General features: G+C 47.2%; 1 protein-coding gene across 5 annotated transcripts in view; it reads left to right on the forward strand.

The window, feature by feature from the left end:
• GSN (gelsolin) overlaps positions 1–26,511 on the forward strand; it is a 118,181-nt gene that overhangs the window by 57,385 nt on the left and 34,285 nt on the right. For 3 of the 5 annotated variants that reach the window (XM_053696221.1, XM_053696218.1, XM_053696219.1), the window contains 8 exons: positions 2,502–2,656; positions 3,272–3,433; positions 3,631–3,780; positions 11,578–11,667; positions 17,663–17,692; positions 21,517–21,649; positions 22,821–22,909; positions 24,224–24,439. In XM_053696221.1, the coding sequence (XP_053552196.1) occupies positions 2,502–2,656; positions 3,272–3,433; positions 3,631–3,780; positions 11,578–11,667; positions 17,663–17,692; positions 21,517–21,649; positions 22,821–22,909; positions 24,224–24,439 (1,025 nt within the window). The remainder of the gene's footprint in view (positions 1–2,501; positions 2,657–3,271; positions 3,434–3,630; positions 3,781–11,577; positions 11,668–17,662; positions 17,693–21,516; positions 21,650–22,820; positions 22,910–24,223; positions 24,440–26,511) is intronic. The other 2 variants (XM_053696220.1, XM_053696222.1) reach the window with 1 other exon arrangement.

Consider the following 26,511-nt stretch of genomic DNA (forward strand, 5'->3'; position numbering starts at 1 on the left):
CTGCCCCCCCTTGTCGCTCTTCTTCTTCCTGCTCCCCTTGTCGCTCTTCTTCTTCCTGCCCCCCCTTGTCGCTCTTCTTCTTCCTGCTCCCCTTGTCGCTCTTCTTCTTCCTGCTCCCCTTGTCGCTCTTCTTCTTCCTGCCCCCCCTTGTCGCTCTTCTTCTTCCTGCCCCCCCTTGTCGCTCTTCTTCTTCCTGCCCCCCCTTGTCGCTCTTCTTCTTCCTGCTCCCCTTGTCGCTCTTCTTCTTCCTGCTCCCCTTGTCGCTCTTCTTCTTCCTGCTCCCCTTGTCGCTCTTCTTCTTCCTGTCCCCCCTTGTCGCTCTTCTTCTTCCTGCCCCCCCTTGTCGCTCTTCTTCTTCCTGCCCCCCCTTGTCGCTCTTCTTCTTCCTGCCCCCCCTTGTCGCTCTTCTTCTTCCTGCCCCCCCTTGTCGCTCTTCTTCTTCCTGCCCCCCCTTGTCGCTCTTCTTCTTCCTGCCCCCCCTTGTCGCTCTTCTTCTTCCTGCCCCCCCCTTGTCGCTCTTCTTCTTCCTGCCCCCCCCCTTGTCGCTCTTCTTCTTCCTGCCCCCCCTTGTCGCTCTTCTTCTTCCTGCCCCCCCCTTGTCGCGCTGCTTCTTCCTGCCCCCCCCCTTGTCGCGCTGCTTCTTCTTCCTGCCCCCCCTTGTCGCGCTGCTTCTTCTTCCTGCCCCCCCTTGTCGCGCTGCTTCTTCTTCCTGCCCCCCCTTGTCGCGCTGCTTCTTCTTCCTGCCCCCCCTTGTCGCGCTGCTTCTTCTTCCTGCCCCCCCTTGTCGCGCTGCTTCTTCTTCCTGCCCCCCCTTGTCGCGCTGCTTCTTCTTCCTGCCCCCCCTTGTCGCGCTGCTTCTTCTTCCTGCCCCCCCTTGTCGCGCTGCTTCTTCTTCCTGCCCCCCCTTGTCGCGCTGCTTCTTCTTCCTGCCCCCCCTTGTCGCGCTGCTTCTTCTTCCTGCCCCCCCTTGTCGCGCTGCTTCTTCTTCCTGCCCCCCCTTGTCGCGCTGCTTCTTCTTCCTGCCCCCCCTTGTCGCGCTGCTTCTTCTTCCTGCCCCCCCTTGTCGCGCTGCTTCTTCTTCCTGCCCCCCCTTGTCGCGCTGCTGCTTCTTCCTGCCCCTCCTTGTCGCGCTGCTGCTTCTTCCTGCCCCCCCTTGTCGCGCTGCTTCTTCTTCCTGCCCCTCCTTGTCGCGCTGCTGCTTCTTCCTGCCCCCCCTTGTCGCGCTGCTTCTTCTTCCTGCCCCCCCTTGTCGCGCTGCTTCTTCTTCCTGCCCCTCCTTGTCGCGCTGCTTCTTCTTCCTGCCCCTCTCCTTTTCGCGCTGCTTCTTCTTCCTGCCCCTCCTTGTCGCGCTGCTTCTTCTTCCTGCCCCTCTCCTTTTCGCGCTGCTTCTTCTTCCTGCCCCTCTCCTTTTCTGCTGGATAATCTTCACCTTAGATACCCTGCTCTGATCTCAGGAGCTGCAGGGTTTTGCCAGGCTCATACCATCCCATATATGCAATTCTCTGGGATACAAGGGCATCCATATCCTACTTGTGGGTGTTTGGCTAAACTTCTGTTCTGAAGATGTTTCTTTGTATTTGCTTTGACTCTAAAACTTGTTTACCGTCTAAGACCACAGGGTCTATAATTCCCCATATCCCCTCCTGGTTGCTGTCGGCTTTCTGTAAAGAGGAAGCCTCAGTGCATCTTTATGACTTCGGCTGTTTTATATCCGCTATAGTAACATCCCGCTGGCTTTATGGTGCATCACATACAGATCTGTCCCACGGCACAGGAATCCGTTACTGGTGTGATTAGAGGTTACTTGGATAACTGTCACCATAGCTGTACCACTGTGGTCTGAGGAGACTCTGTGGTTCCCTACAAGGCATCTCTTCCCATTGATTTTCTAAATTCTAGATAATCTGTCTTGGCCTGTTCCACTGGCATTTGGAACACTACAGGCTTTTCTTTGCTGGTTCAATCAAATGTCTAATTTTTATAGCTTGTGGCTCCACAGGGGTGCCCTTGTGTGACGTCTTCTGAGTATCATATTGCAGACTTTTCAGTGATCTGTATTCCAGGGATGGTCTATTGGGAAGCTGACACGTGCTATCCCAGATACCGCTGCCCTCACACTTCCTACCATCAGTGCTACTTCCTCCCATGTCTGGATCTCACAGTGATACAAGGCTATAGGTGTGATGTAGGGCAGTGTTACTCAACCGCGGTCCTCAAGTACCCCCAACAGACCAGGTTTTATTATGGCTGAACTAGAGCACAGGTGAAATAATCAGCTGAAGGATGAGAGCAAGTTAGTAACCATGGTAACTGATTAGCTGATTATTTCCCCTGTGCTCTACTTCAGCTATAATAAAAACCTAGCCTGTTGGGGGTACTTAAGGACCGCGGTTGAGAAAAACAAGAGATGTAGAAAAGTAAAGTTTTAGGTAACAATAATCCTGGGGCTCTCGTTAGTGCTAATCCTGGGGCTCTCGTTAGTGCTAATCCTGTTGTTTCAGGTGATGAATGTACTCAGGATGAGAGCGGAGCTGCTGCTATTTTCACGGTACAGATGGACGACCATCTTGGTGGAAAGCCCATCCAAAACCGTGAGGTTCAAGGATATGAGTCCTCTGTGTTCTCGGGATACTTCAAGTCTGGCATCAAGTACAAGGTACCGATAAAGCCAATTTAACTAGACTCCTGAAACCTAGGAAGTTTACAATGTGTATTATGTGTGTGACAAAGGCGCGGCAAAGTCAAAATTCCGCTTTCATTAATCGGAGCATAAGGTTTTAAATTACTTTCCAATTTACTTCTGTTCTCTTATTTGCTTTGTTCTTTTGGTATACTTTGTTGAAAAACCTATTTAGGTAGGCTCAGGAGCAGCAATGTATAGTAGGGGTTTGGTTGCTGCACATATATTCCTCTTGTCATTGGCTCACCATGTGTGTTCAGCTAGTTCCCAGTAGTATGTTGCTGCCCCTTTCAACAAAGGATACCAAGAGAGTGAAGCAAATTTTTAGATTTTTCTCTATAATATTAAATAGAAATTATGTGATGTTTTATTTTAGCGAGTGGGATCGGTTAATGGTGAATGTGTCCAAAACCGGTGACCCACAGGAGGAGGGATAGGGAAGTTCAAGCCATTTCAGCTACAGAATAAAGCTAAATAGTGCCAGATTTTAGTTTCACTTTGTTTATAAATGAAAGAATACTTGTCAGATACTCCTGTAAAGCTGTTAGTTCTCCTTTGGTACATATGTTACATACAAGTCCTCTTTCTCAGGCTGGCGGAGTTGCCTCTGGCTTTACGCACGTAGTTCCAAATGACGTAGATATCAAAAGGCTTCTACATGTCAAAGGCCGGCGCCTGGCGAGGGCCACAGAGGTGGCAGTGGGCTGGGAAAGCTTCAATCAAGGTGACTGCTTTATTCTTGATCTGGGTGGTGTAAGTATTTCATTATTAAAACATATATAGTTATCTTTTTCCTTACCCTTGCTTTCACCTCTCTGCATGTGGTGTGACCCATCTATATACCGGGCATTGTTTAACTGCAGGTTGTCTTCATGCACAGTCCTTTATAATCTTTGTGCAATTCCTATTTGGCTCACTGTATAATCTTGAGCCTCTGTTGCCAATTACAGGAGATCTATCAGTGGTGCGGATCAAAGTCAAACAGGTTTGAGAAGCTGAAAGCAACAACTATCGCCAAAGATATTCGGGATAATGAAAGACATGGACGCGCCAAGGTGTATGTAATGGAGGAAGGCATGGAGCGAGAGAAAATGATAGAGGTCAGTGTGTGCCTGTTCCCCTGTACCATTGCCCTTGCCAATGACGGCCCTGTGCGCCCTTGCCAATGACGGCCCTGTGCGCCCTTGCCAATGACGGCCCTGTGCCCCCTTGCCAATGACGGCCCTGTGCCCCCTTGCCAATGACGGCCCTGTGCCCCCTTGCCAATGACGGCCCTGTGCCCCCTTGCCAATGACGGCCCTGTGCCCCCTTGCCAATGACGGCCCTGTGCCCCCTTGCCAATGACGGCCCTGTGCCCCCTTGCCAATGACGGCCCTGTGCCCCCTTGCCAATGACGGCCCTGTGCCCCCTTGCCAATGACGGCCCTGTGCCCCCTTGCCAATGACGGCCCTGTGCCCCCTTGCCAATGACGGCCCTGTGCCCCCTTGCCAATGACGGCCCTGTGCCCCCTTGCCAATGACGGCCCTGTGCCCCCTTGCCAATGACGGCCCTGTGCCCCCTTGCCAATGACGGCCCTGTGCCCCCTTGCCAATGACGGCCCTGTGCCCCCTTGCCAATGACGGCCCTGTGCCCCCTTGCCAATGACGGCCCTGTGCCCCCTTGCCAATGACGGCCCTGTGCCCCCTTGCCAATGACGGCCCTGTGCCCCCTTGCCAATGACGGCCCTGTGCCCCCTTGCCAATGACGGCCCTGTGCCCCCTTGCCAATGACGGCCCTGTGCCCCCTTGCCAATGACGGCCCTGTGCCCCCTTGCCAATGACGGCCCTGTGCCCCCTTGCCAATGACGGCCCTGTGCCCCCTTGCCAATGACGGCCCTGTGCCCCCTTGCCAATGACGGCCCTGTGCCCCCTTGCCAATCCCGGCCCTGTGCCCTTGCGAGTTACTCACAGCTGTTTCGTATACAGGCTTTACCAACCTAAAGAGTTGTTATGGGGGGGTGTTCAATTTGAGATATTTATTTGTTAAAATATTCTGTAGCAGAATTTTATGTAAAGTGTTTGGTTTTGGGCTTTTGCTGAGACTCTTCTGTAGATTTGCTGTTTATAGGCTACAGTAATCTATTTTTTTTAGCATTCCCTTTACATAAATGCAGTCTGAAGAAAACTCTTAGCAAAGTTTATTCCCCCATTCATTGTGCGAGTGACGTGTGTGCAGCCCCTGCATCTGTGGTCTCTGTAGTGATGGGTGGGTGTGCGGCCCCTGCATCTGTGGTCTCTGTAGTGATGGGTGGGTGTGTGCAGCCCCTGCATCTGTGGTCTCTGTAGTGATGGGTGGGTGTGTGCAGCCCCTGCATCTGTGGTCTCTGTAGTGATGGGTGGGTGTGTGCCCCCTGCGTCTGTGGTCTCTGTAGTGATGGGTGGGTGTGTGCCCCCTGCGTCTGTGGTCTCTGTAGTGATGGGTGGGTGTGTGCCCCCTGCATCTGTGGTCTCTGTAGTGATGGGGGGGGTGTGCTCCCTGCGTCTGTGGTCTCTGTAGTGATGGGGGGGTGTGCGCCCTGCGTCTGTGGTCTCTGTAGTGATGGGGGGGTGTGCGCCCTGCGTCTGTGGTCTCTGTAGTGATGGGGGGGTGTGCGCCCTGCGTCTGTGGTCTCTGTAGTGATGGGGGGGTGTGCGCCCTGCGTCTGTGGTCTCTGTAGTGATGGGGGGGTGCTCCCTGCGTCTGTGGTCTCTGTAGTGATGGGGGGGGTGCTCCCTGCGTCTGTGGTCTCTGTAGTGATGGGGGGGGGTGCTCCCTGCGTCTGTGGTCTCTGTAGTGATGGGGGGGGGTGCTCCCTGCGTCTGTGGTCTCTGTAGTGATGGGTGGGTGTGTGCCCCCTGCATCTGTGGTCTCTGTAGTGATGGGTGGGTGTGTGCCCCCTGCGTCTGTGGTCTCTGTAGTGATGGGGGGGGGTGTGCTCCCTGCGTCTGTGGTCTCTGTAGTGATGGGGGGGGGTGCTCCCTGCGTCTGTGGTCTCTGTAGTGATGGGGGGGGGGGTGCTCCCTGTGTCTGTGGTCTCTGTAGTGATGGGGGGGGGTGCTCCCTGTGTCTGTGGTCTCTGTAGTGATGGGGGGGGGGGGTGCTCCCTGTGTCTGTGGTCTCTGTAGTGATGGGGGGGGGTGCTCCCTGCGTCTGTGGTCTCTGTAGTGATGGGGGGGGTGCTCCCTGCGTCTGTGGTCTCTGTAGTGATGGGGGGGGGTGCTCCCTGCGTCTGTGGTCTCTGTAGTGATGGGGGGGGTGCTCCCTGCGTCTGTGGTCTCTGTAGTGATGGGGGGGGTGCTCCCTGCGTCTGTGGTCTCTGTAGTGATGGGGGGGTGCCCCCTGCATCTGTGGTCTCTGTAGTGATGGGGGGGGTGTGCTCCCTGCGTCTGTGGTCTCTGTAGTGATGGGTGGGTGTGTGCCCCCTGCGTCTGTGGTCTCTGTAGTGATGGGTGGGTGTGTGCCCCCTGCGTCTGTGGTCTCTGTAGTGATGGGTGGGTGTGTGCCCCCTGCGTCTGTGGTCTCTGTAGTGATGGGGGGGGTGTGCTCCCTGCGTCTGTGGTCTCTGTAGTGATGGGGGGGTGTGCGCCCTGCGTCTGTGGTCTCTGTAGTGATGGGGGGGGTGCTCCCTGCGTCTGTGGTCTCTGTAGTGATGGGGGGGGTGCTCCCTGCGTCTGTGGTCTCTGTAGTGATGGGGGGGGTGCTCCCTGCGTGTCTGTGGTCTCTGTAGTGATGGGGGGGGTGCTCCCTGCGTGTCTGTGGTCTCTGTAGTGATGGGGGGGGGGTGCTCCCTGCGTCTGTGGTCTCTGTAGTGATGGGGGGGGGTGCTCCCTGCGTCTGTGGTCTCTGTAGTGATATGGGGGGGGTGCTCCCTGTGTCTGTGGTCTCTGTAGTGATGGGGGAGGGGTGCTCCTTGCGTCTGTGCTCTCTGTAGTGATATGGGGGGGGTGCTCCCTGTGTCTGTGGTCTCTGTAGTGATGGGGGAGGGGTGCTCCTTGCGTCTGTGCTCTCTGTAGTGATGGGGGAGGGTTGCTCCCTGCGTCTGTGCTCTCTGTAGTGATGGGGGGGATGCTCCCTGCGTCTGTGGTCTCTGTAGTGATGGGGGGGTGCTCCCTGCATCTGTGGTCTCTGGAAGGGGCATTGCCTTGAGCCCAGTGACCTATTTGGAGAACATAGGAGCAGTTAGACGAGACCCCCCAGTATATTCTGTTCCTGTAAATCGTATAGCCCTAGGCACAGGCCAGAATACACCCCAGCCATACCAAGCAGGAGTCTGTATTGGGTAATACTTTCCTCTCTGTAAACTGAGGTTGATATGGTCCTACCCATGTTCCTTCTGAACTTGATGCTTTTAACAGATCTGTGGCTGAAATAGGCATCATTTCTGCAGTTAACATTCAGTTAACGGAGCGTCTGATCCTTGCACAACACTGAAAATAGAACCCCATAAGGTCTGAGACAAATTCCAACATCTTGCACTAATCTGCATTTTATGGGGCACCGGAGAGCTCAGATTACAGCAAAGTACAAACTTAAAGGGACATGAAACCCAAACCTTTTCTCATGATTTAGGTAGAACATAGTTACTTAAGTAAACTGGAAAGTTGTTAAAAATGTTATCCAATTGGCTTCATTCTTTTGGTATGCTTTTTTTAAAGGAGCAGCAATGCACTACTGGCTGCTAACTGAACACATGGGTGAGCCAATGACAATATAGATATCTGAATCTAATCTATCCTTGATAAACCTTTTGGCAAAAGATAACTAGAGAACGAAGCAAATAAAATAGAAGAAAATTGTAAAGTTGTTTAAAATTGTATTCTCTATCTGAATCATGAAAGAGAAACATTTTGGGTTTCACGTCCCTTTTTACAAATATTATACGCCCCTCCCCGACCTGTAAGCATTATCTGTTTTGCATTGGCTCAAGGAAAGTAAAATACCCTGCCGATAAGACCTTTCTTGTAGAAGTTTGTTGAAAAAGTTACAGGGTTTAGAAATGTTTGTGTCTTGTAGTGACAAAGAAATTGCCTCACATGTCGCTGCTTACAGCGTGCTGTAATAACAAGCGCTTCCTTATATCGTGACATCACTGCGGGCAATAAAGTGAGCCGCGAGACTAGATTACCCGTTGGGTACAAAGGACAGAAATTATGATTTAAATTGACATAGTAATGCATAAAGTTTTCAGATTTAGTTATCTTGGGTTAGTCGTTAGAAAAAAGATAAACTTAACCCTGTGCTGAAAAGAGAAACTTTCTGAGAAATGAAAGTCACATGACTGACCTACTGTTGGTAACTGTACATCCCGGGGGACAGACCTAGTGTCAGTAACTGTACCTGCAGAGCACACAGGGGGGAAACAGACCTAGTGTCAGTAACTGTACCTGCCGGGGGGACAGACCTAGTGTCAGTAACTGTACCTGCCGGGGGGACAGACCTAGTGTCAGTAACTGTACCTGCCGGGGGGACAGACCTAGTGTCAGTAACTGTACCTGCCGGGGGGACAGACCTAGTGTCAGTAACTGTACCTGCCGGGGGGACAGACCTAGTGTCAGTAACTGTACCTGCCGGGGGGACAGACCTAGTGTCAGTAACTGTACCTGCCGGGGGGACAGACCTAGTGTCAGTAACTGTACCTGCCGGGGGGGAACAGGCCTAGTGTCAGTAACTGTACCTGCCGGGGGGACAGACCTAGTGTCAGTAACTGTACCTGCCGGGGGGACAGACCTAGTGTCAGTAACTGTACCTGCCGGGGGGACAGACCTAGTGTCAGTAACTGTACCTGCCGGGGGGGAACAGGCCTAGTGTCAGTAACTGTACCTGCCGGGGGGGAACAGGCCTAGTGTCAGTAACTGTACCTGCCGGGGGGGAACAGGCCTAGTGTCAGTAAATGTACCTGCCGGGGGGGAACAGGCCTAGTGTCAGTAACTGTACCTGCCGGGGGGGAACAGGCCTAGTGTCAGTAACTGTACCTGCCGGGGGGGAACAGGCCTAGTGTCAGTAACTGTACCTGCCGGGGGGGAACAGGCCTAGTGTCAGTAACTGTACCTGCCGGGGGGGAACAGGCCTAGTGTCAGTAACTGTACCTGCCGGGGGGAACAGGCCTAGTGTCAGTAACTGTACCTGCCGGGGGGAACAGGCCTAGTGTCAGTAACTGTACCTGCCGGGGGGAACAGGCCTAGTGTCAGTAACTGTACCTGCCGGGGGGAACAGGCCTAGTGTCAGTAACTGTACCTGCCGGGGGGAACAGGCCTAGTGTCAGTAACTGTACCTGCCGGGGGGAACAGGCCTAGTGTCAGTAACTGTACCTGCCGGGGGGAACAGGCCTAGTGTCAGTAACTGTACCTGCCGGGGGGAACAGGCCTAGTGTCAGTAACTGTACCTGCCGGGGGGACAGACCTAGTGTCAGTAAATGTACCTGCCGGGGGAACAGGCCTAGTGTCAGTAACTGTACCTGCAGGGCTCACCGGGGGGGACAGACCTAAAGTTCTGCTTTACTACTTTTTGCTGCCCATGTTATATGGAATAAAAGATAATTTGGAAATTACAAGTGGTGCTGTTTGGTTATTTGGTATTATTCCTGGGGGTTTGGCAGTTAACCCGACACAGCGTGTGCACACTGCTTGGGACATTTTGTGCTAGATTTTAGCCCTATTGGAGTTGGGGACAGACCTAGTGTCAGTAACTGTACATGCCGGAGGGGAGAAAGACCTAGTGTCGGTAACTGTACTTGCCGGGAGGGGGGGAAAAGACATTGTCTATAAGTGTACCTGCCGGGGGGGGGGGGGGGACAGACCTAGTGTCACTTAATTTTTTTTTTTTTTATGTATTTGGAGCACTTTTTTTCCTTTTACACTTAGCTAGGTCTTTAGGGGCGCTAATCCTAAGAGTGCAAATTCTGTTTGCGCTCATGCACACCCATTTACTTTCAACATGTAGTACGCATTTAAGATTGCGCAGTTGACATTGCTTTTTGCGACCCGTGATAACTTTCGCATGCCACTCTAATCTAATCTAGCCCTATATGTATACAATTGTTACAAACATTGCTGCAGACATCACTGTGATATAGTTCACAGAACACGTGCACACTCTTAAACCTACTATAGTATTCTCTCATGCAAAGGAGTTAAAGGGACAGTTCATCCAAACATTTTCTCCCATTTAAATTGTTCCCAATGATTTATTTTACCTGCTGGAGTGTATTAAATTGTTTACAAGTAGCTCCTTTACCCCTATTTTGGCCTTTGAAATAGCTGATTTAGCCTGTGGTTTCCCAACCTATACTGAAAGTTTCTATACTGGAGTCTCAGCTATTGACAAGCCTAAGTAAACACAGCCAGCAGAAGAGATTACACTCTCAGTGGGGTGCAGGATCGTTGAGTAATAAAATGATACTTTTCCATTGTTCTCTCTATGTATTGAGCTTTAGTTTTACAGACAAATATAATATAAGGAAGCACGTGTGTGTACACAAAGTAATATGAGATCTGATATTACCTGAAGCTCAACCCCTTGTAATAGGCTGTGATTTCAAATTAAAAAACAGCTACTTCATATACACAAATAAACCTGAAAATGCATTTTCTCCTCCATTTTATACTCTGCAGCTGGTATAAGTCATTGCAAATAAATTAATATAAAAACAATTTTACAGTGTACGGTCCCTTTAAGCTTTTACCACAGAGACAGATTTTATAACCGAAGGAAACTGTTTATCCTTCATTCATATTTACTTTTTTCACTGCTGAGAATAAGCAGTGAGCCCTCTGCTGGAGAGTGCTGGTACTAACACCAACATTTCCCCAGCAGATATAAAATCTTGTCTGCTTTGTAATTAATCCTGGTAATAGTTTTACTACCAGTGTGTGACGTTTCCCATCTGTAGCACCTCTGCAGGGGGCCCTGTTTGTCTGAAGGGTCCTATCTGTGTTGTGCATTTATTTACCATATATATATATATATATATATATATATATATATATATATATATATATATATATATATATATATATATATATATATATATATATATATATATATATATATATATATATATATATATATATATATATATATATATATATATATATATATATATATAGCGCCCAGGTATCTGATAACTAAATAACTGCTATTATGCTATCTTGTTTCCTTCAGCATTTAAAATGAAAATGTAAAATAATAAAACAAAATAAACCCACTAGCTGTGCCTGAGTGTTAGACTAGGTCATGTTTAATCCTTATCAGACAACACTGTTACAGGAAAACTAAAGTCAATATTAAACTCTCATAACGGAGTATGTCGTCGTTTTTTTTTGTTTGTTTGTTTTTCCATATGCAATCTTTTTATATGGACACATTATGGTGTGTGTATCTGCGTGTGTGTGTATCTGTGTATCTGTGTATCTGTGTGTGTGTGTATCTGTGTATCTGTGTGTGTGTGTGTGTGTGTATCTGTGTGTGTGTATCTGTGTGTGTGTGTGTGTGTGTGTGTGTGTGTGTGTGTGTGTATCTGCGTGTGTGTGTGTATCTGTGTGTGTGTGTGTGCGGTAGGGACGAGCATTAAATAGGGAGTAAAGAGAGGGCAGGTGTCTTGTGGAGCAATAGGGTATATGGGACAGAATAAAGGATCGGCTGCTACCAGATTAAACACACTAAGGTTTACAGAAATAATGCTCTGTCTTGTGCATACGAGGGGCAGTTAATAAATGTACGTGTATTAGATTGTCTAACACAGGCTGATACAATTTTCTGTCAGTGCTGATTAGTGACATTTAGTATTTCCCAAACAAATGACAATAAAATGATATAAGATTTAGCTTTTCCCAGAAGAGCCTTTATACAGAAGAACGTGTTCACCTGTTTTTTTTCTCTAGGTTCTGGGAGAGAAGCCAGACTTGCCAGAAGGACCCTCTGATGACATTAAAGCCGATGCGTCCAATAGGAAGCTTGCTAAGCTGTATAAGGTCAGTGTAATCCAGTGTGCGTGTCTGAGCTGGAAGTCACAAGCAGCTAAACTAATAAAAGTGTACTCCAACCTATTGCCGTATCATGTGGGCTCAGTGAGGGGTTTGTCTGAGGCACAGTCCCAAATGTATTTCTCTCATGATTCAGATAGAGTAGCACATTTCTAATGTACTCCTATTAATTTTTCTTTGCTCTCATGGTATCTTTATTTGAAAAAGCAGGAATCTAAGCTTAGGAGCTGGCCCATTTTTGGTTCAGCAGCTGGGTAGCGCTAAATGTGTGTACCTAGTGTGCTAAACCAAAAATGTGCCTGCACCTAAGCTTAGATTGCTGCTTTTTCTGGTCTCCTGTCACTCTGGGGGTGACATGTGAGACTCACTGTACCATTACCTTATACACAGGCAATCTCAGGATAACTGCAGTATGCACTCCTGGTCTCCTGTCCCTCTGGGGGTGACATGGCTCACTGTAGCATTGCCCTATACACAGACAATCTCAGTATAACTGCAGTATGCACTCCTGGTCTCCTGTCCCTCTGGGGGTGACATGTGAGACTCGCTGTAGCATTACCCTATACACAGATAATCTTAGTATAACTGCTGTATGCACTACTGGTCTCCTGTCCCTCTAGGGGTGACATGTGAGACTCGCTGTAGCATTACCCTATACACAGATAATCTTAGTATAACTGCTGTATGCACTACTGGTCTCCTGTCCCTCTGGGGGTGACATGTGAGACTCGCTGTAGCATTACCCTATACACAGATAATCTTAGTATAACTGCTGTATGCACTCCTGGTCTCCTGTCCCTCTGGGGGTGACATGTGAGACTCACTGTACCATTACCCAATACACAGACAATCTCAGTATAACTGCAGTATGCACTCCTGGTCTCCTGTGCCTCTGGGGGTGACATGTGATACTCACTGTACCATTGCCCTATACACAGACAATCTCATTATAATTGCAGTATGCACTCCTGGTCTCCTGTCCCTCTGGGGGTGACATGTGAGACTCACTGTACCATTACCCAATACACAGACAATCTTAGTATAACTGCTGTATGCACTACTGGTCTCCTGTCCCTCTGGGGGTGACATGGCTCACTGTAGCATTACCCTATACACAGATAATCTCAGTATAACTGTTGTATGCACTCCTGGTCTCCTGACCCTCTGGGGGTGACATGTGAGACTCACTGTAGCATTGCCCTATACACAGACAATCTCAGGATAACTGCAGTATGTACTCCTGGTCTCCTGTCCCTCTGGGGGTGACATGTGAGACTCACTGTAGCATTGCCCTATACACAGACAATCTCAGGATACTGCAGTATGTACTCCTGGTCTCTTGTACATCTGGGGGTGACCTGTGAGACTCACTGTAGCATTACCCTATACACAGACAATCTCATAACTGCAGTATGCACTCCTGGTCTCCTGTCCCTCTGGGGGTGACATGTGAGACTCACTGTAGCATTGCCCTATACACAGACAATCTCAGGATAACTGCAGTATGTACTCCTGGTCTCTTGTACATCTGGGGGTGACATGTGAGACTCACTGTAGCATTGCCCTATACACAGACAATCTCAGTATAACTGCAGTATGCACTCCTGGTCTCCTGTCCCTCTGGGGGTGACATGTGAGACTCACTGTAGCATTGCCCTATACACAGACAATCTCAGAATAACTGCAGTATGTACTCCTGGTCTCCTGTCCCTCAGGGGGTGACATATGAGACTCACTGTAACATTACCCTATACACAGACAATATCAGTATAACTGCAGTATGCACTCCTGGTCTCCTGTCCCTCTGGGGGTGACATGTGAGACTCACTGTAGCATTGCCCTATACACAGACAATCTCAGGATAACTGCAGTATGTACTCCTGGTCTCCTGTCCCTCTGGGGGTTACATATGAGAGACTCTGTACCATTGCCCTATACACAGACAATCTCAGTATAACTGCAGTATGTACTCCTGGTCTCCTGTCCCTCTGGGGGTTACATATGTGAGACTCACTGTACCATTGCTCTATACACAGACAATCTCAGTATAACTGCAGTATGTACTCCTGGTCTCCTGTCCCTCTGGGGGTTACATATGTGAGACTCACTGTACCATTGCACTATACACAGACAATCTCAGGATAACTGCAGTATGCACTCCTGGTCTCCTGACCCTCTGGGGGTTACATATGAGAGACTCACTGTAGCATTGCCCTATATACAGACAATCTCAGTATAACTGCAGTATGCACTCCTGGTCTCCTGACCCTCTGGGGGTGACATGTGAGACTCACTGTAGCATTGCCCTATACACAGACAATCTCAGGATAACTGCAGTATGTACTCCTGTTCTCCTGTGCCTCTGGGGGTGACATGTGAGACTCACTGTAGCATTGCCCTATACACAGACAATCTCAGTATAACTGCAGTATGCACTCCTGGTCTCCTGTCCCTCTGGGGGTGACATGTGAGACTCACTGTAGCATTGCCCTATACACAGACAATCTCAGTATAACTGCAGTATGTACTCCTGGACTCCTGTGCCTCTGGGGGTGACATGTGAGACTCACTGTAACATTGCCCTATACACAGACAATCTCAGTATAACTGCAGTATGTACTCCTGGTCTCCTGTGCCTCTGGGGGTGACATGTGAGACTCACTGTAACATTGCCCTATACACAGACAATCTTAGGATAACTGCAGTATGTACTCCTGGTCTCCTGTCCCTCTGGGGGTGACATGTGAGACTCACTGTAGCATTGCCCTATACACAGACAATCTCAGTATAACTGCAGTATGCACTCCTGGTCTCCTCTCCCTCTGGGGGTGACATGTGAGACTCACTGTACCATTGCCCTATACACAGACAATCCCAGGATAACTGCAGTATGCACTCCTGGTCTCCTGTCCCTCTGGGGGTGACATGTGAGACTCACTGTAGCATTATCCTATACACAGACAATGTCAGTATACTGCAGTATGCACTCCTGGTCTCCTGTCCCTCTGGGGGTGACATGTGAGACTCACTGTAGCATTACCCTATACACAGACAATCTCAGTATAACTGCAGTATGTACTCCTGGTCTCCTGTCCCTCTGGGGGTTACATATGTGAGACTCACTGTAGCATTACCCTATACACAGACAATCTCAGTATAACTGCAGTATGCACTCCTGGTCTCCTGTCCCTCTGGGGGTGACATGTGAGACTCACTGTAGCATTACCCTATACACAGACAATCTCAGTATAACTGCAGTATGTACTCCTGGTCTCCTGTCCCTCTGGGGGTTACATATGAGAGACTCTGTACCATTGCTCTATACACAGACAATCTCAGTATAACTGCAGTATGCACTCCTGGTCTCCTGTCCCTCTGGGGGTTACATATGTGAGACTCACTGTAGCATTACCCTATACACAGACAATCTCAGTATAACTGCAGTATGTACTCCTGGTCTCCTCTCCCTCTGGGGGTGACATGTGAGACTCACTGTACCATTGCTCTATACACAGACAATATCAGTATAACTGCAGTATGTACTCCCGGTCTCCTGTCCCTCTGGGGGTGACATGTGAGACACACTGTACCATTGCCCTATACACAGACAATCTCAGTATAACTGCAGTATGTACTCCTGGTCTCCTGTCCCTCTGGGGGTTACATATGAGAGACTCTGTACCATTGCTCTATACACAGACAATCTCAGTATAACTGCAGATGTACTCCTGGTCTCCTGTCCCTCTGGGGGTTACATATATGAGACTCTGTACCATTGCTCTATACACAGACAATCTCAGTATAACTGCTGTATGCACTCCTGGTCTCCTGTGCCTCTGGGGTTGATCTGTGAGACTCACTGTAGCATTGCCCTATACAAAGACAATCTCAGTATAACTGCAGTATGCACTCCTGGTCTCCAGTCCCTCTAGTGGTGACATGTGAGACTCACTGTAGCATTGCCCTATACACAGACAATCCCAGGATAACTGCAGTATGTACTCCTGGTCTCCTCTCCCTCTGGGGGTGACATGTGAGACTCACTGTAGCATTACCCTATACACAGACAATCTCAGTATAACTGCAGTATGTACTCCTGGTCTCCTCTCCCTCTGGGGGTGACATGTGAGACTCACTGTACCATTGCTCTATACACAGACAATATCAGTATAACTGCAGTATGTACTCCCGGTCTCCTGTCCCTCTGGGGGTGACATGTGAGACTCACTGTACCATTGCCCTATACACAGACAATCTCAGGATAACTGCAGTATGTACTCCTGGTCTCCTGTCCCTCTGGGGGTTACATATGAGAGACTCTGTACCATTGCTCTATACACAGACAATCTCAGTATAACTGCAGTATGCACTCCTGGTCTCCTGTGCCTCTGGGGGTGACATGTGAGACTCATTGTAGCATTGCCCTATACACAGACAATCTCAGGATAACTGCAGTATGTACTCCTGGTCTCCTGTGCCTCTGGGGTTGATCTGTGAGACTCACTGTAGCATTGCCCTATACACAGACAATCTCAGTATAACTGCTGTATGCACTCCTGGTCTCCTGTGCCTCTGGGGTTGATCTGTGAGACTCACTGTAGCATTGCCCTATACACAGACAATCTCAGTATAACTGCTGTATGCACTCCTGGTCTCCTGTGCCTCTGGGGTTGATCTGTGAGACTCACTGTAGCATTGCCCTATTCAAAGACAATCTCAGTATAACTGCAGTATGCACTCCTGGTCTCCAGTCCCTCTAGTGGTGACATGTGAGACTCACTGTAGCATTGCCCTATTCACAGACAATGTCAGTATACTGCAGTATGCACTCCTGGTCTCCTGTCCCTCTGGGGGTGACATGCGAGACTCACTGTAGCATTGCCCTATACACAGACAATCTCAGTATAACTTCAGTATGCACTCCTGGTCTCCTGTGCCTCTGGGGGTTACATATGAGACTCACTGTAGCATTGCCCTATACACAGACAATCTCAGTATAACTTCAGTATGCACTCCTGGTCTCCTGTGCCTCTGGGGGTTACATATGAGACTCACTGTAGCATTGCCCTATACACAGACAATCTCAGTATAACTTCAGTATGCACTCCTGTGCCTCTGGGGGTTACATATGAGACTCACTGTAGCATTGCCCTATACACAGACAATCTCAGTATAACTTCAGTATGCACTCCTGGTCTCCTGTCCCTCTGGGGGTTACATATGAGAGACTCTGTACCATTGCTCTATACACAGACAATCTCAGTATAACTGCATTACATTACACACGAGGCTAAACCCCCTAGAGTGCAGATTTACTTATGGGTAACATTTATATTGCAGCAGCAGTGGGTGAGACATTTCCATTAAACAAATATAAAGCCATGATAACGTCCTATTGACTTCTAGCTGCCGGATAAATTGGTTCTACCAGCACTTTTTTTCTATAAATGACGATATTCAGGACAGTAAAGTCAAACTGTAAGACCTGAAACACAGTGTTTGTTTGTTTGTTTCATGATTCAGATAGAAGATATCATTTTAAACAACTCTCCAATTTACTTCTATTATCAAATTTGCTTTTTTCTTTTGGTGTTCTTTGGTGAATGAGCAGCAGTGCACTAACAAGCCAGATGTGTTCAGCTACCTACCAGTAGAGTACTCATAGTTTAGCTCAGGAGCGTGCACGTGTCTTTAGCCATCTGGTAGCAGTGTTGGTAACTGCAACAATGTCTCTAGCAGTTACACAAGCTACTGTTAGGAGCTCAGCATACCTAGCGTTACTCTCTAGTAAAGGATGAACACATTTAATAAGGTTGTTTAAAATCACGTGCGCTTTCTAGTTTTATTCTAGCTTCACTTTACCTTTAAGGCATCTGCTGTCTGCACTTTACAAAAACTCCTATACAGTAAGTGACTCTCTTGCCTTCCCCCTCAGAATCTTCCTGATCTCCGCTAAAGAACAAGTGGTTTGTTTTTATTCTAGGTGTTCCATGAAGGAGGAAATGCTGATGTGGTAACCCAGAGGCTGCGTATTGTGCATGCTTGGTGATGGTGTAGTGTGAGCTAGCTGTACTTCTCTCTCTCTGTAGTGTGAGCTAGCTGTACTTCTGTCTCTCTGTAGTGTGAGCTAGCTGTACTCTCTCTCTGTAGTGTGAGCTAGCTGTACTCTCTCTGTAGTGTGAGCTAGCTGTACTTCTCTCTCTCTGTAGTGTGAGCTAGCTGTACTTCTGTTCTATCTGTAGTGTGAGCTAGCTGTACTTCTCTCTCTGTAGTGTGAGCTAGCTGTACTTATCTCTCTCTGTAGTGTGAGCTAGCTGTACTTATCTCTCTCTGTAGTGTGAGCTGGCTGCACTTCTGTCTCTCTGTAGTGTGAGCTAGCTGTACTTCTGTCTGTAGTGTGAGCTAGCTGTACTTCTGTCTGTAGTGTGAGCTAGCTGCACTTCTGTCTCTCTGTAGTGTGAGCTAGCTGCACTTCTGTCTCTCTGTAGTGTGAGCTAGCTGCACTTCTGTCTCTCTGTAGTGTGAGCTAGCTGCACTTCTGTCTCTCTGTAGTGTGAGCTAGCTGCACTTCTGTCTCTCTGTAGTGTGAGCTAGCTGCACTTCTGTCTCTCTGTAGTGTGAGCTAGCTGCACTTCTGTCTCTCTGTAGTGTGAGCTAGCTGCACTTCTCTCTCTCTGTAGTGTGAGCTAGCTGCACTTCTCTCTCTCTGTAGTGTGAGCTAGCTGCACTTCTCTCTCTCTGTAGTGTGAGCTAGCTGCACTTCTCTCTCTCTGTAGTGTGAGCTAGCTGCACTTCTCTCTCTCTGTAGTGTGAGCTAGCTGCACTTCTCTCTCTCTGTAGTGTGAGCTAGCTGCGCTTCTCTCTCTCTGTAGTGTGAGCTAGCTGCACTTCTCTCTCTCTGTAGTGTGAGCTAGCTGCACTTCTCTCTTTCTGTAGTGTGAGCTAGCTGCACTTCTCTCTCTGTCTCTGTAGTGTGAGCTAGCTGCACTTCTCTCTCTGTCTCTGTAGTGTGAGCTAGCTGCACTTCTCTCTCTGTCTCTGTAGTGTGAGCTAGCTGTACTTCTCTCTCTGTCTCTGTAGTGTGAGCTAGCTGTACTTCTCTCTGTCTCTGTAGTGTGAGCTAGCTGTACTTCTGCTCTCTCTGTAGTGTGAGCTAGCTGCACTTCTCTCTCTCTCTCTGTAGTGTGAGCTAGCTGCACTTCTCTCTCTGTCTCTGTAGTGTGAGCTAGCTGCACTTCTCTCTCTCTGTAGTGTGAGCTAGCTGCACTTCTCTGTCTCTGTAGTGTGAGCTAGCTGCACTTCTCTCTCTCTCTCTGTAGTGTGAGCTAGCTGCACTTCTCTCTCTCTCTCTGTAGTGTGAGCTAGCTGTACTTCTCTCTCTCTGTAGTGTGAGCTAGCTGCACTTCTCTCTCTCTGTAGTGTGAGCTAGCTGCACTTCTCTCTCTCTGTAGTGTGAGCTAGCTGCACTTCTCTCTCTCTGTAGTGTGAGCTAGCTGCACTTCTCTCTCTCTGTAGTGTGAGCTAGCTGCACTTCTCTCTCTCTGTAGTGTGAGCTAGCTGCACTTCTCTCTCTCTGTAGTGTGAGCTAGCTGCACTTCTCTCTCTCTGTAGTGTGAGCTAGCTGCACTTCTCTCTCTCTGTAGTGTGAGCTAGCTGCACTTCTCTCTCTGTCTCTGTAGTGTGAGCTAGCTGCACTTTTCTCTATCTGTAGTGTGAGCTAGCTGCACTTCTCTCTCTCTCTCTGTAGTGTGAGCTAGCTGCACTTCTCTCTCTCTGTAGTGTGAGCTAGCTGCACTTCTCTCTCTCTGTAGTGTGAGCTAGCTGCACTTCTCTCTCTCTGTAGTGTGAGCTAGCTGCACTTCTCTCTCTCTCTGTAGTGTGAGCTAGCTGCACTTCTCTCTCTCTGTAGTGTGAGCTAGCTGCACTTCTCTCTCTCTGTAGTGTGAGCTAGCTGCACTTCTCTCTCTGTCTCTGTAGTGTGAGCTAGCTGCACTTCTCTCTCTGTCTCTGTAGTGTGAGCTAGCTGCACTTCTCTCTCTCTGTAGTGTGAGCTAGCTGCACTTCTCTCTCTGTCTCTGTAGTGTGAGCTAGCTGCACTTTTCTCTATCTGTAGTGTGAGCTAGCTGTACTTCTCTCTATCTGTAGTGTGAGCTAGCTGTACTTCTGCTCTCTCTGTAGTGTGAGCTAGCTGTACTTCTGTTCTATCTGTAGTGTGGGCTAGCTGTACTTCTGCTCTCTCTGTAGTGTGAGCTAGCTGTACTTCTGCTTTCTCTGTAGTGTGAGCTAGCTGCACTGCTCTCTGTTCTCTCCTATCTGGGATGGTGCTTCTGGTGGATGTATGATGGTATGGGAGTATTGTATGTTTTTCAGCTACTGCATAAACGGTGTAAAGGGTCAACACTATTTCCAAATATTCTGCTTGGTGCTTTTTATAGTTGTAAAGTTTCTCCAGCAAACACAACACAAATCAAACTCCAGACAATGTAGGTCGTGTTATAAGGAAATTGTTACTAAAATCCTCCTCACTCATTTCCTAGTCCTTTCCATCCTGTTACCATAAAGTCCCTAAATGTAGTCCCATAACTACTGCACGATGGTTTCATCTCATGTTGTCATTGTCAACTCACAGTAACCAAACCTGTTGGCTCTGTTTTCTATAATCAGATACCTAAATCCACATTCAACTTTATCTCAATTCATGTGGCTTGTGCTTCACATATCCGCCCCTGATTTTACAGCGCAGTCCGTTACAGAAATACGCCCTCCCTGCATTTGAGTGTCTGTCTGATGACCTCTTATAACCTGATTGCTCCCTATCATGACATATGTCGTGGTTATTTAAAAATAAAAATGTATTAAGCACAATGTCTATTTTGGTTTGAATGTCATGAGATTTTGATACATTTTTTTTTTTTTTTTTTTGTCCCAGTAGTTTTTGGTGCTGGGGGGGAAGGTTGTCCCTGACCTGCATTTAGAGGTTGTATGTTTGTGACTGAGCTCTCTGTTCCTAAGCATTACATTAAAATATTTACCTGAAAACGGAGCCTTTTTATAGTTTAATAGAAAATGAAGTTTATATTGCCTTTAGCCTAATTTTATCCCAGGTCATTGCTTCCCCCAGACCGATTCTCAATTATCTCTGCCATTGGAGCGGTCTTCTCCAAACCTCCATTTTCAATATTTCAATTAATGTTCCCATAGATATTGTGTATAGAAGTTCTTTAAGACATTTCCATCTTCTCTGCCAAGTCAGAGAATACAGATTCCATTCTTGTGTAGGTTTGAAAAGGAAAATCAGATCTGCTTTTACAACCCTTCTCTCCAGATGTTGGAAGGTGTCCTTGTGATATTGTTAGCGTCTGCAACAATAATTATCTATATTCTTTGTAATAAGATATTGACGTTTTTGCCATTCTAAATTATTTCAGACTTGGCCACTTTACTTACAACTTTGTACAAACAACTTGCAAAATCCCCTTAAATATTCAGTTTTAAATAACCATTTGATTTATTTATGTGGGCAGAAGTTGCGTCAACAAATCTGTTTAGGATTTAGGAGCCATTAAGAATGCAATGTTCTATTAGTATCCAGACAGTGGTATTTGGATAATAACCTAAAAAGTTAAGTTGGAGGTAAAATTCTAGGAGCCAATGGCTCTGGGGTTTGTCGAGCCCTGGTGCGTATTTCCTGTTGTAACCAGCAGTTTTACAACACACTGTAAAGATTTCCAATAGTACACACAGCCTTACATTATATAAACAAAGTGCCAACCTCTTGATAACATTAATGGGCTTTTGTATTGTGCACTTAAAATCAATCTGTCTCTTTCCTTGAAGGTTTCCAACAGCGATGGATCCATGTCAGTGTCTCTTGTGGCAGATGAGAACCCGTTTACACAGTCTGCGCTGAATTCAGACGACTGCTTTATTTTAGATCATGGCTCTGATGGAAAAATATTTATATGGAAAGGTTTGTATTGAAATGGGAGAAAACTTTGTTAGTCATAAATGTATGATTCATAAATTCAGGTATTGAACGGTTATCTTTTGTATCCAATGGTCCAACAAAAGGGTTTAGCATAATAGATATTTATTCTTTTATGTATGTGAGGGACACCGGCTACCCCGACTGGGTAGCTCTGCCAAGAGGGTCTTTCCTGTACCTGGAACTTGTAGATATAGAGCGGCGAGAAGTGATTATAGTTAGAGCCCACCCAAATAACAAATAACAAAACCAGTATTCAGGTGAAACACTAACGGATTTTTATTGTAAAACACACACACACTTCTATTCTTATCTGACCCCAGATCTCCCGCCATTCCCGCCCCCCCCCCCCCCGTAGTAATCATAGTTCTATACAGTCCCCTTAGTACAGAGGTGGTGGTTTTGGGGTGATCCTGAGGGAGCGGCAGCTATCCCCAGGTACCAATAGAGAGCTCAGGGCCCCAAGGTGTTCCTTTCCAAAAAGCGACATGATCCGTAGCTGGGAGCCTGAGTGACAGTGGATCAAAGATCAAACGCCATGTAAGCCCGGTGGAGTAGGGGCTGTAGGGGGTCCGAAAACCCCAAGTTCCCAAAGGAAGCTCCTTTCCGGCAATCACCCCACCTCTTGCCTTCCCTAGGGGTACCAATCCCCAAAAGAGCGGAGCTCTGGGACAAAGGTCTGCTGGAGCAACCTGGGGTAAAGTTTAGCAGGCGTCCGGGGTAGTCCGGCCGTAGAGGGGTCAGGCAGTAAGCAACCGGCTTTCCCATTAGGAGGTACAATCAGTAAAACATGAAACAGGAGAGTTTGGAAGATCCTATAAGCCATGAAAGGGACAAAACTGGTGTAATAAGTAGTGAGCCAGGTAGTAGGGTGCGGGGGCAGCCAGTTACCCATGACATTGGATGAATAAAGCACACTAATAGGACAGGATGTGACCAAAGCTCTATTAGAAATGTATTTTGTAGATTTGAGAGGCAGGGGTATATAAACATCATGGCTCTGCTAGAGTGTAAAGAGTTATGGCTGGCGCACATTGTGTGTTAATGAGCAAAGAAAGAGCCTATGTATAACATCTGAATGACTTAACATATCTTGTGCTTCTCTTGTCACACTGGTCTATTTGTTATAAAAATCATTCTATGCTTTTGTTTTAAGGTAAAAATGCCAACCTAGAAGAGAAGAAGGTGGCTTTAAAAACTGCCACTGAGTTCATATCAAAAATGGGATATCCAAAACAAACCCAGGTAACTGAGCGCTGCTGTACCTGTCCCCATGTGTAGAACTAACTGTGCGTGTCTGTCCCCATGTGTAGAACTAACTGTGTGTGCCTGTCCCCATGTGTAGAACTAACTGTGTGTGCCTGTCCCCATGTGTAGAACTAACTGTGTGTGCCTGTCCCCATGTGTAGAACTAACTGTGTGTGCCTGTCCCCATGTGTAGAACTAACTGTGTGTGTCTGTCCCCATGTGTAGAACTAACTGTGTGTGCCTGTCCCCATGTGTAGAACTAACTGTGTGTGCCTGTCCCCATGTGTAGAACTAACTGTGTGTGCCTGTCCCCATGTGTAGAACTAACTGTGTGTGCCTGTCCCCATGTGTAGAACTAACTGTGTGTGCCTGTCCCCATGTGTAGAACTAACTGTGTGTGCCTGTCCCCATGTGTAGAACTAACTGTGTGTGCCTGTCCCCATGTGTAGAACTAACTGTGTGTGCCTGTCCCCATGTGTAGAACTAACTGTGTGTGCCTGTCCCCATGTGTAGAACTAACTGTGTGTGCCTGTCCCCATGTGTAGAACTAACTGTGTGTGCCTGTCCCCATGTGTAGAACTAACTGTGTGTGCCTGTCCCCATGTGTAGAACTAACTGTGTGTGCCTGTCCCCATGTGTAGAACTAACTGTGTGTGCCTGTCCCCATGTGTAGAACTAACTGTGTGTGCCTGTCCCCATGTGTAGAACTAACTGTGTGTGCCTGTCCCCATGTGTAGAACTAACTGTGTGTGCCTGTCCCCATGTGTAGAACTAACTGTGTGTGCCTGTCCCCATGTGTAGAACTAACTGTGTGTGCCTGTCCCCATGTGTAGAACTAACTGTGTGTGCCTGTCCCCATGTGTAGAACTAACTGTGTGTGCCTGTCCCCATGTGTAGAACTAACTGTGTGTGCCTGTCCCCATGTGTAGAACTAACTGTGTGTGCCTGTCCCCATGTGTAGAACTAACTGTGTGTGCCTGTCCCCATGTGTAGAACTAACTGTGTGTGCCTGTCCCCATGTGTAGAACTAACTATCCGTCAGAGTAGTATGCGTTTGGGTATCTATGCGCAGGTGAGTTCGTATTTGTAGGAGCCCATCAGTTTTTTACCTTACACGTTTCAGGCTTGTATAGGAAGCAGTTTGTTTTCTCAGACAATGCACTTCAGATACCAAATAGCGAAAACTATTTGAGTTTTGTGAGTCTAGGATACAACGCCTGATTTGTTCAAGGACAATCATTGTGAGATCCTTGCTGTTTTACTATCATATTGTAACTTCTGTTTTACTGTGTTTTTATTTCCATTCTGCAGATTCAAGTTCTCCCAGAAAGTGGGGAGACTCCTTTGTTTAAGCAATTCTTTAAGAACTGGCGGGACAAGGAGCAGACTGAAGGTTTGGGCTTGGCTTATATATCCAATCACATTGCTAAGATTGACAATGTGCCTTTTGATGTCAGCTCTCTGCACGAGTCCTCAGCAATGGCTGCGCAGCATGGTATGGTAGATAATGGTACCGGCAAAAAACAGGTGAGTAGCGTGCTTGGCGCTGGTCATTTTTATTTGTTTTTATTTCTTATATCTGGTAAATTTCCTTCTGTAAAGTAGTATTGTTAGTCACAGCACCTGTCTGTCATTGTGGAATTTTCACTTCTGTTATCAAATGTAACTCATTCTCTTGGTATGCTTTGTTTAAAAGCACAGGAGCAGCAATGCAGGACTTGGGGGTGATTGGTGGCTGCTCACACGTTCCTCTTGTCATTGGCTGACAAGATGCACTTAGCTAGCTCCCAGAAGTGCATTTCTGGTACAGAACAGACTTTGCAGTCGTTAAAGGGACACTGAACCCACATTTTATCTTTCGAGATTCAGATAGAGCAGTCAACTTTCTAATATACTCCTATAAAATGTTCTTCATTCTCTTGGTATCTTTATTTGAAAAGCAAGAATGTAAGTTTAGCTGCCGGCCAATTTTTGGTGAACAACCTGGGTTGTTCTTGCTGATTGGTGGATATATTCACCCACCAATAAACAAGTGCTGTCCAGCGTTCTAAACCAAGAATTGGCTGGCATCTTATGCCTTCATTTTCAAATAAAGATACCAAGAGAATGAAAAAAAATTGTTAATAGGAGAAAATTAGAAAGTTGCTCAAAATTGCTGCTTTATCTGAATCACGAAAGAGAAAAAAATTTGGGTTTAGCGTCCCTTTAAGCACAACAGTGAAATAATGCTCTAACATAACGTTTGCACTTTTAGGTATCTAATGTAATTCTCATGAAAGCCTGGCTTGTTGGTGTGCCTTAATACAATAGATAGATACATAATAAAGATGATGCAGAAGCACTTCATCTACATTTCAGATTAGTAGTAGATAATTTATTTATTTTCTTGACAAATTTAAAAGCTCTGCTATAAAAGTCCGCGTATGTAAGGAAGCGTTACACAGCAGCGAGTGACCAAAGCTGCGCACAGTTCTGAAAATCCCTTTTATTAAATATAAAGGGTTATATCTGCTTCTTATTACACCACAACTTCTACCTTCTATGTATACTGTGCCCGTTGGCAAATAAGTCTCTAGATGTAATTTGTCACTAACTGGGTTATGTCACAGGAGATGTGAACTGCGCAGTAGGTAGTCCGGGCACTCAAGTGTAATCAAACGCTCCGGTATAAGGACAGTTGGTTATGTCAAGCATCTATGCAAAAGCTAGTTGTGTGCTCCCACCATTCACACAGCATTCATTTCAAATACAGCCACTTCCTCTGGTTCACCGTGTAGGGAAGCTCACCCATTAAGTATGAGGCACTGCCTCTTTTCAACTCCCAGGATACAGATCAGGCAGTGTGCAACTCCACTCTGGCATTCTAGTGTAATATTAAGTTCATGATGGTTGCATTAAAAGCCATTTGTACCAGCATTACGCGTTTTGCCGCTGGGGAAGTTCCTATAGCTTCTTCAGAGTGGATGAGCTACCCTATACTCACATTTATGTTACAGATAGATGTAACTTGTAAAAATGACATAAGGAATTGGTTACTTATAAACAAATGTAATTTAACTGGTACAAGCTGTATGCTACGCGGTTTACAAAATCCAATTACAGTAACTGCTTTTATGGCAACAAAATACTGAGGTCTGTTTTCTGCTCATTGGTGCCAAGGGCTAAACAAAGTTCCCTAAAGTGACTCATGGCCTATAGTTTATATTGTGTCTTGTCTGTTATATCAGGGCTGAGGCTACTAAACTGGTACCTTGTATAAATAAAACAGACACCATTAATAATATGTATATTAAGTGGCTTAATAAAGCTGTGGTTGAAAGTATTTCTCCAACATAGGTGTGTCCGGTCCACGGCGTCATCCTTACTTGTGGGATATTCTCTTCCCCAACAGGAAATGGCAAAGAGCCCAGCAAAGCTGGTCACATGATCCCTCCTAGGCTCCGCCTACCCCAGTCATTCTATTTGCCGTTGCACCGGCAACATCTCCACGGAGATGGTTAAGAGTTTTTTGGTGTTTAAATGTAGTTTTTATTCTTCAATCAAGTGTTTGTTATTTTAAAATAGTGCTGGTATGTACTATTTACTCTGAAACAGAAAAG

This window comes from Bombina bombina, chromosome 12, assembly GCF_027579735.1.
Source record: "Bombina bombina isolate aBomBom1 chromosome 12, aBomBom1.pri, whole genome shotgun sequence".
Classification (NCBI taxonomy): Eukaryota; Metazoa; Chordata; class Amphibia; order Anura; family Bombinatoridae; genus Bombina; species Bombina bombina.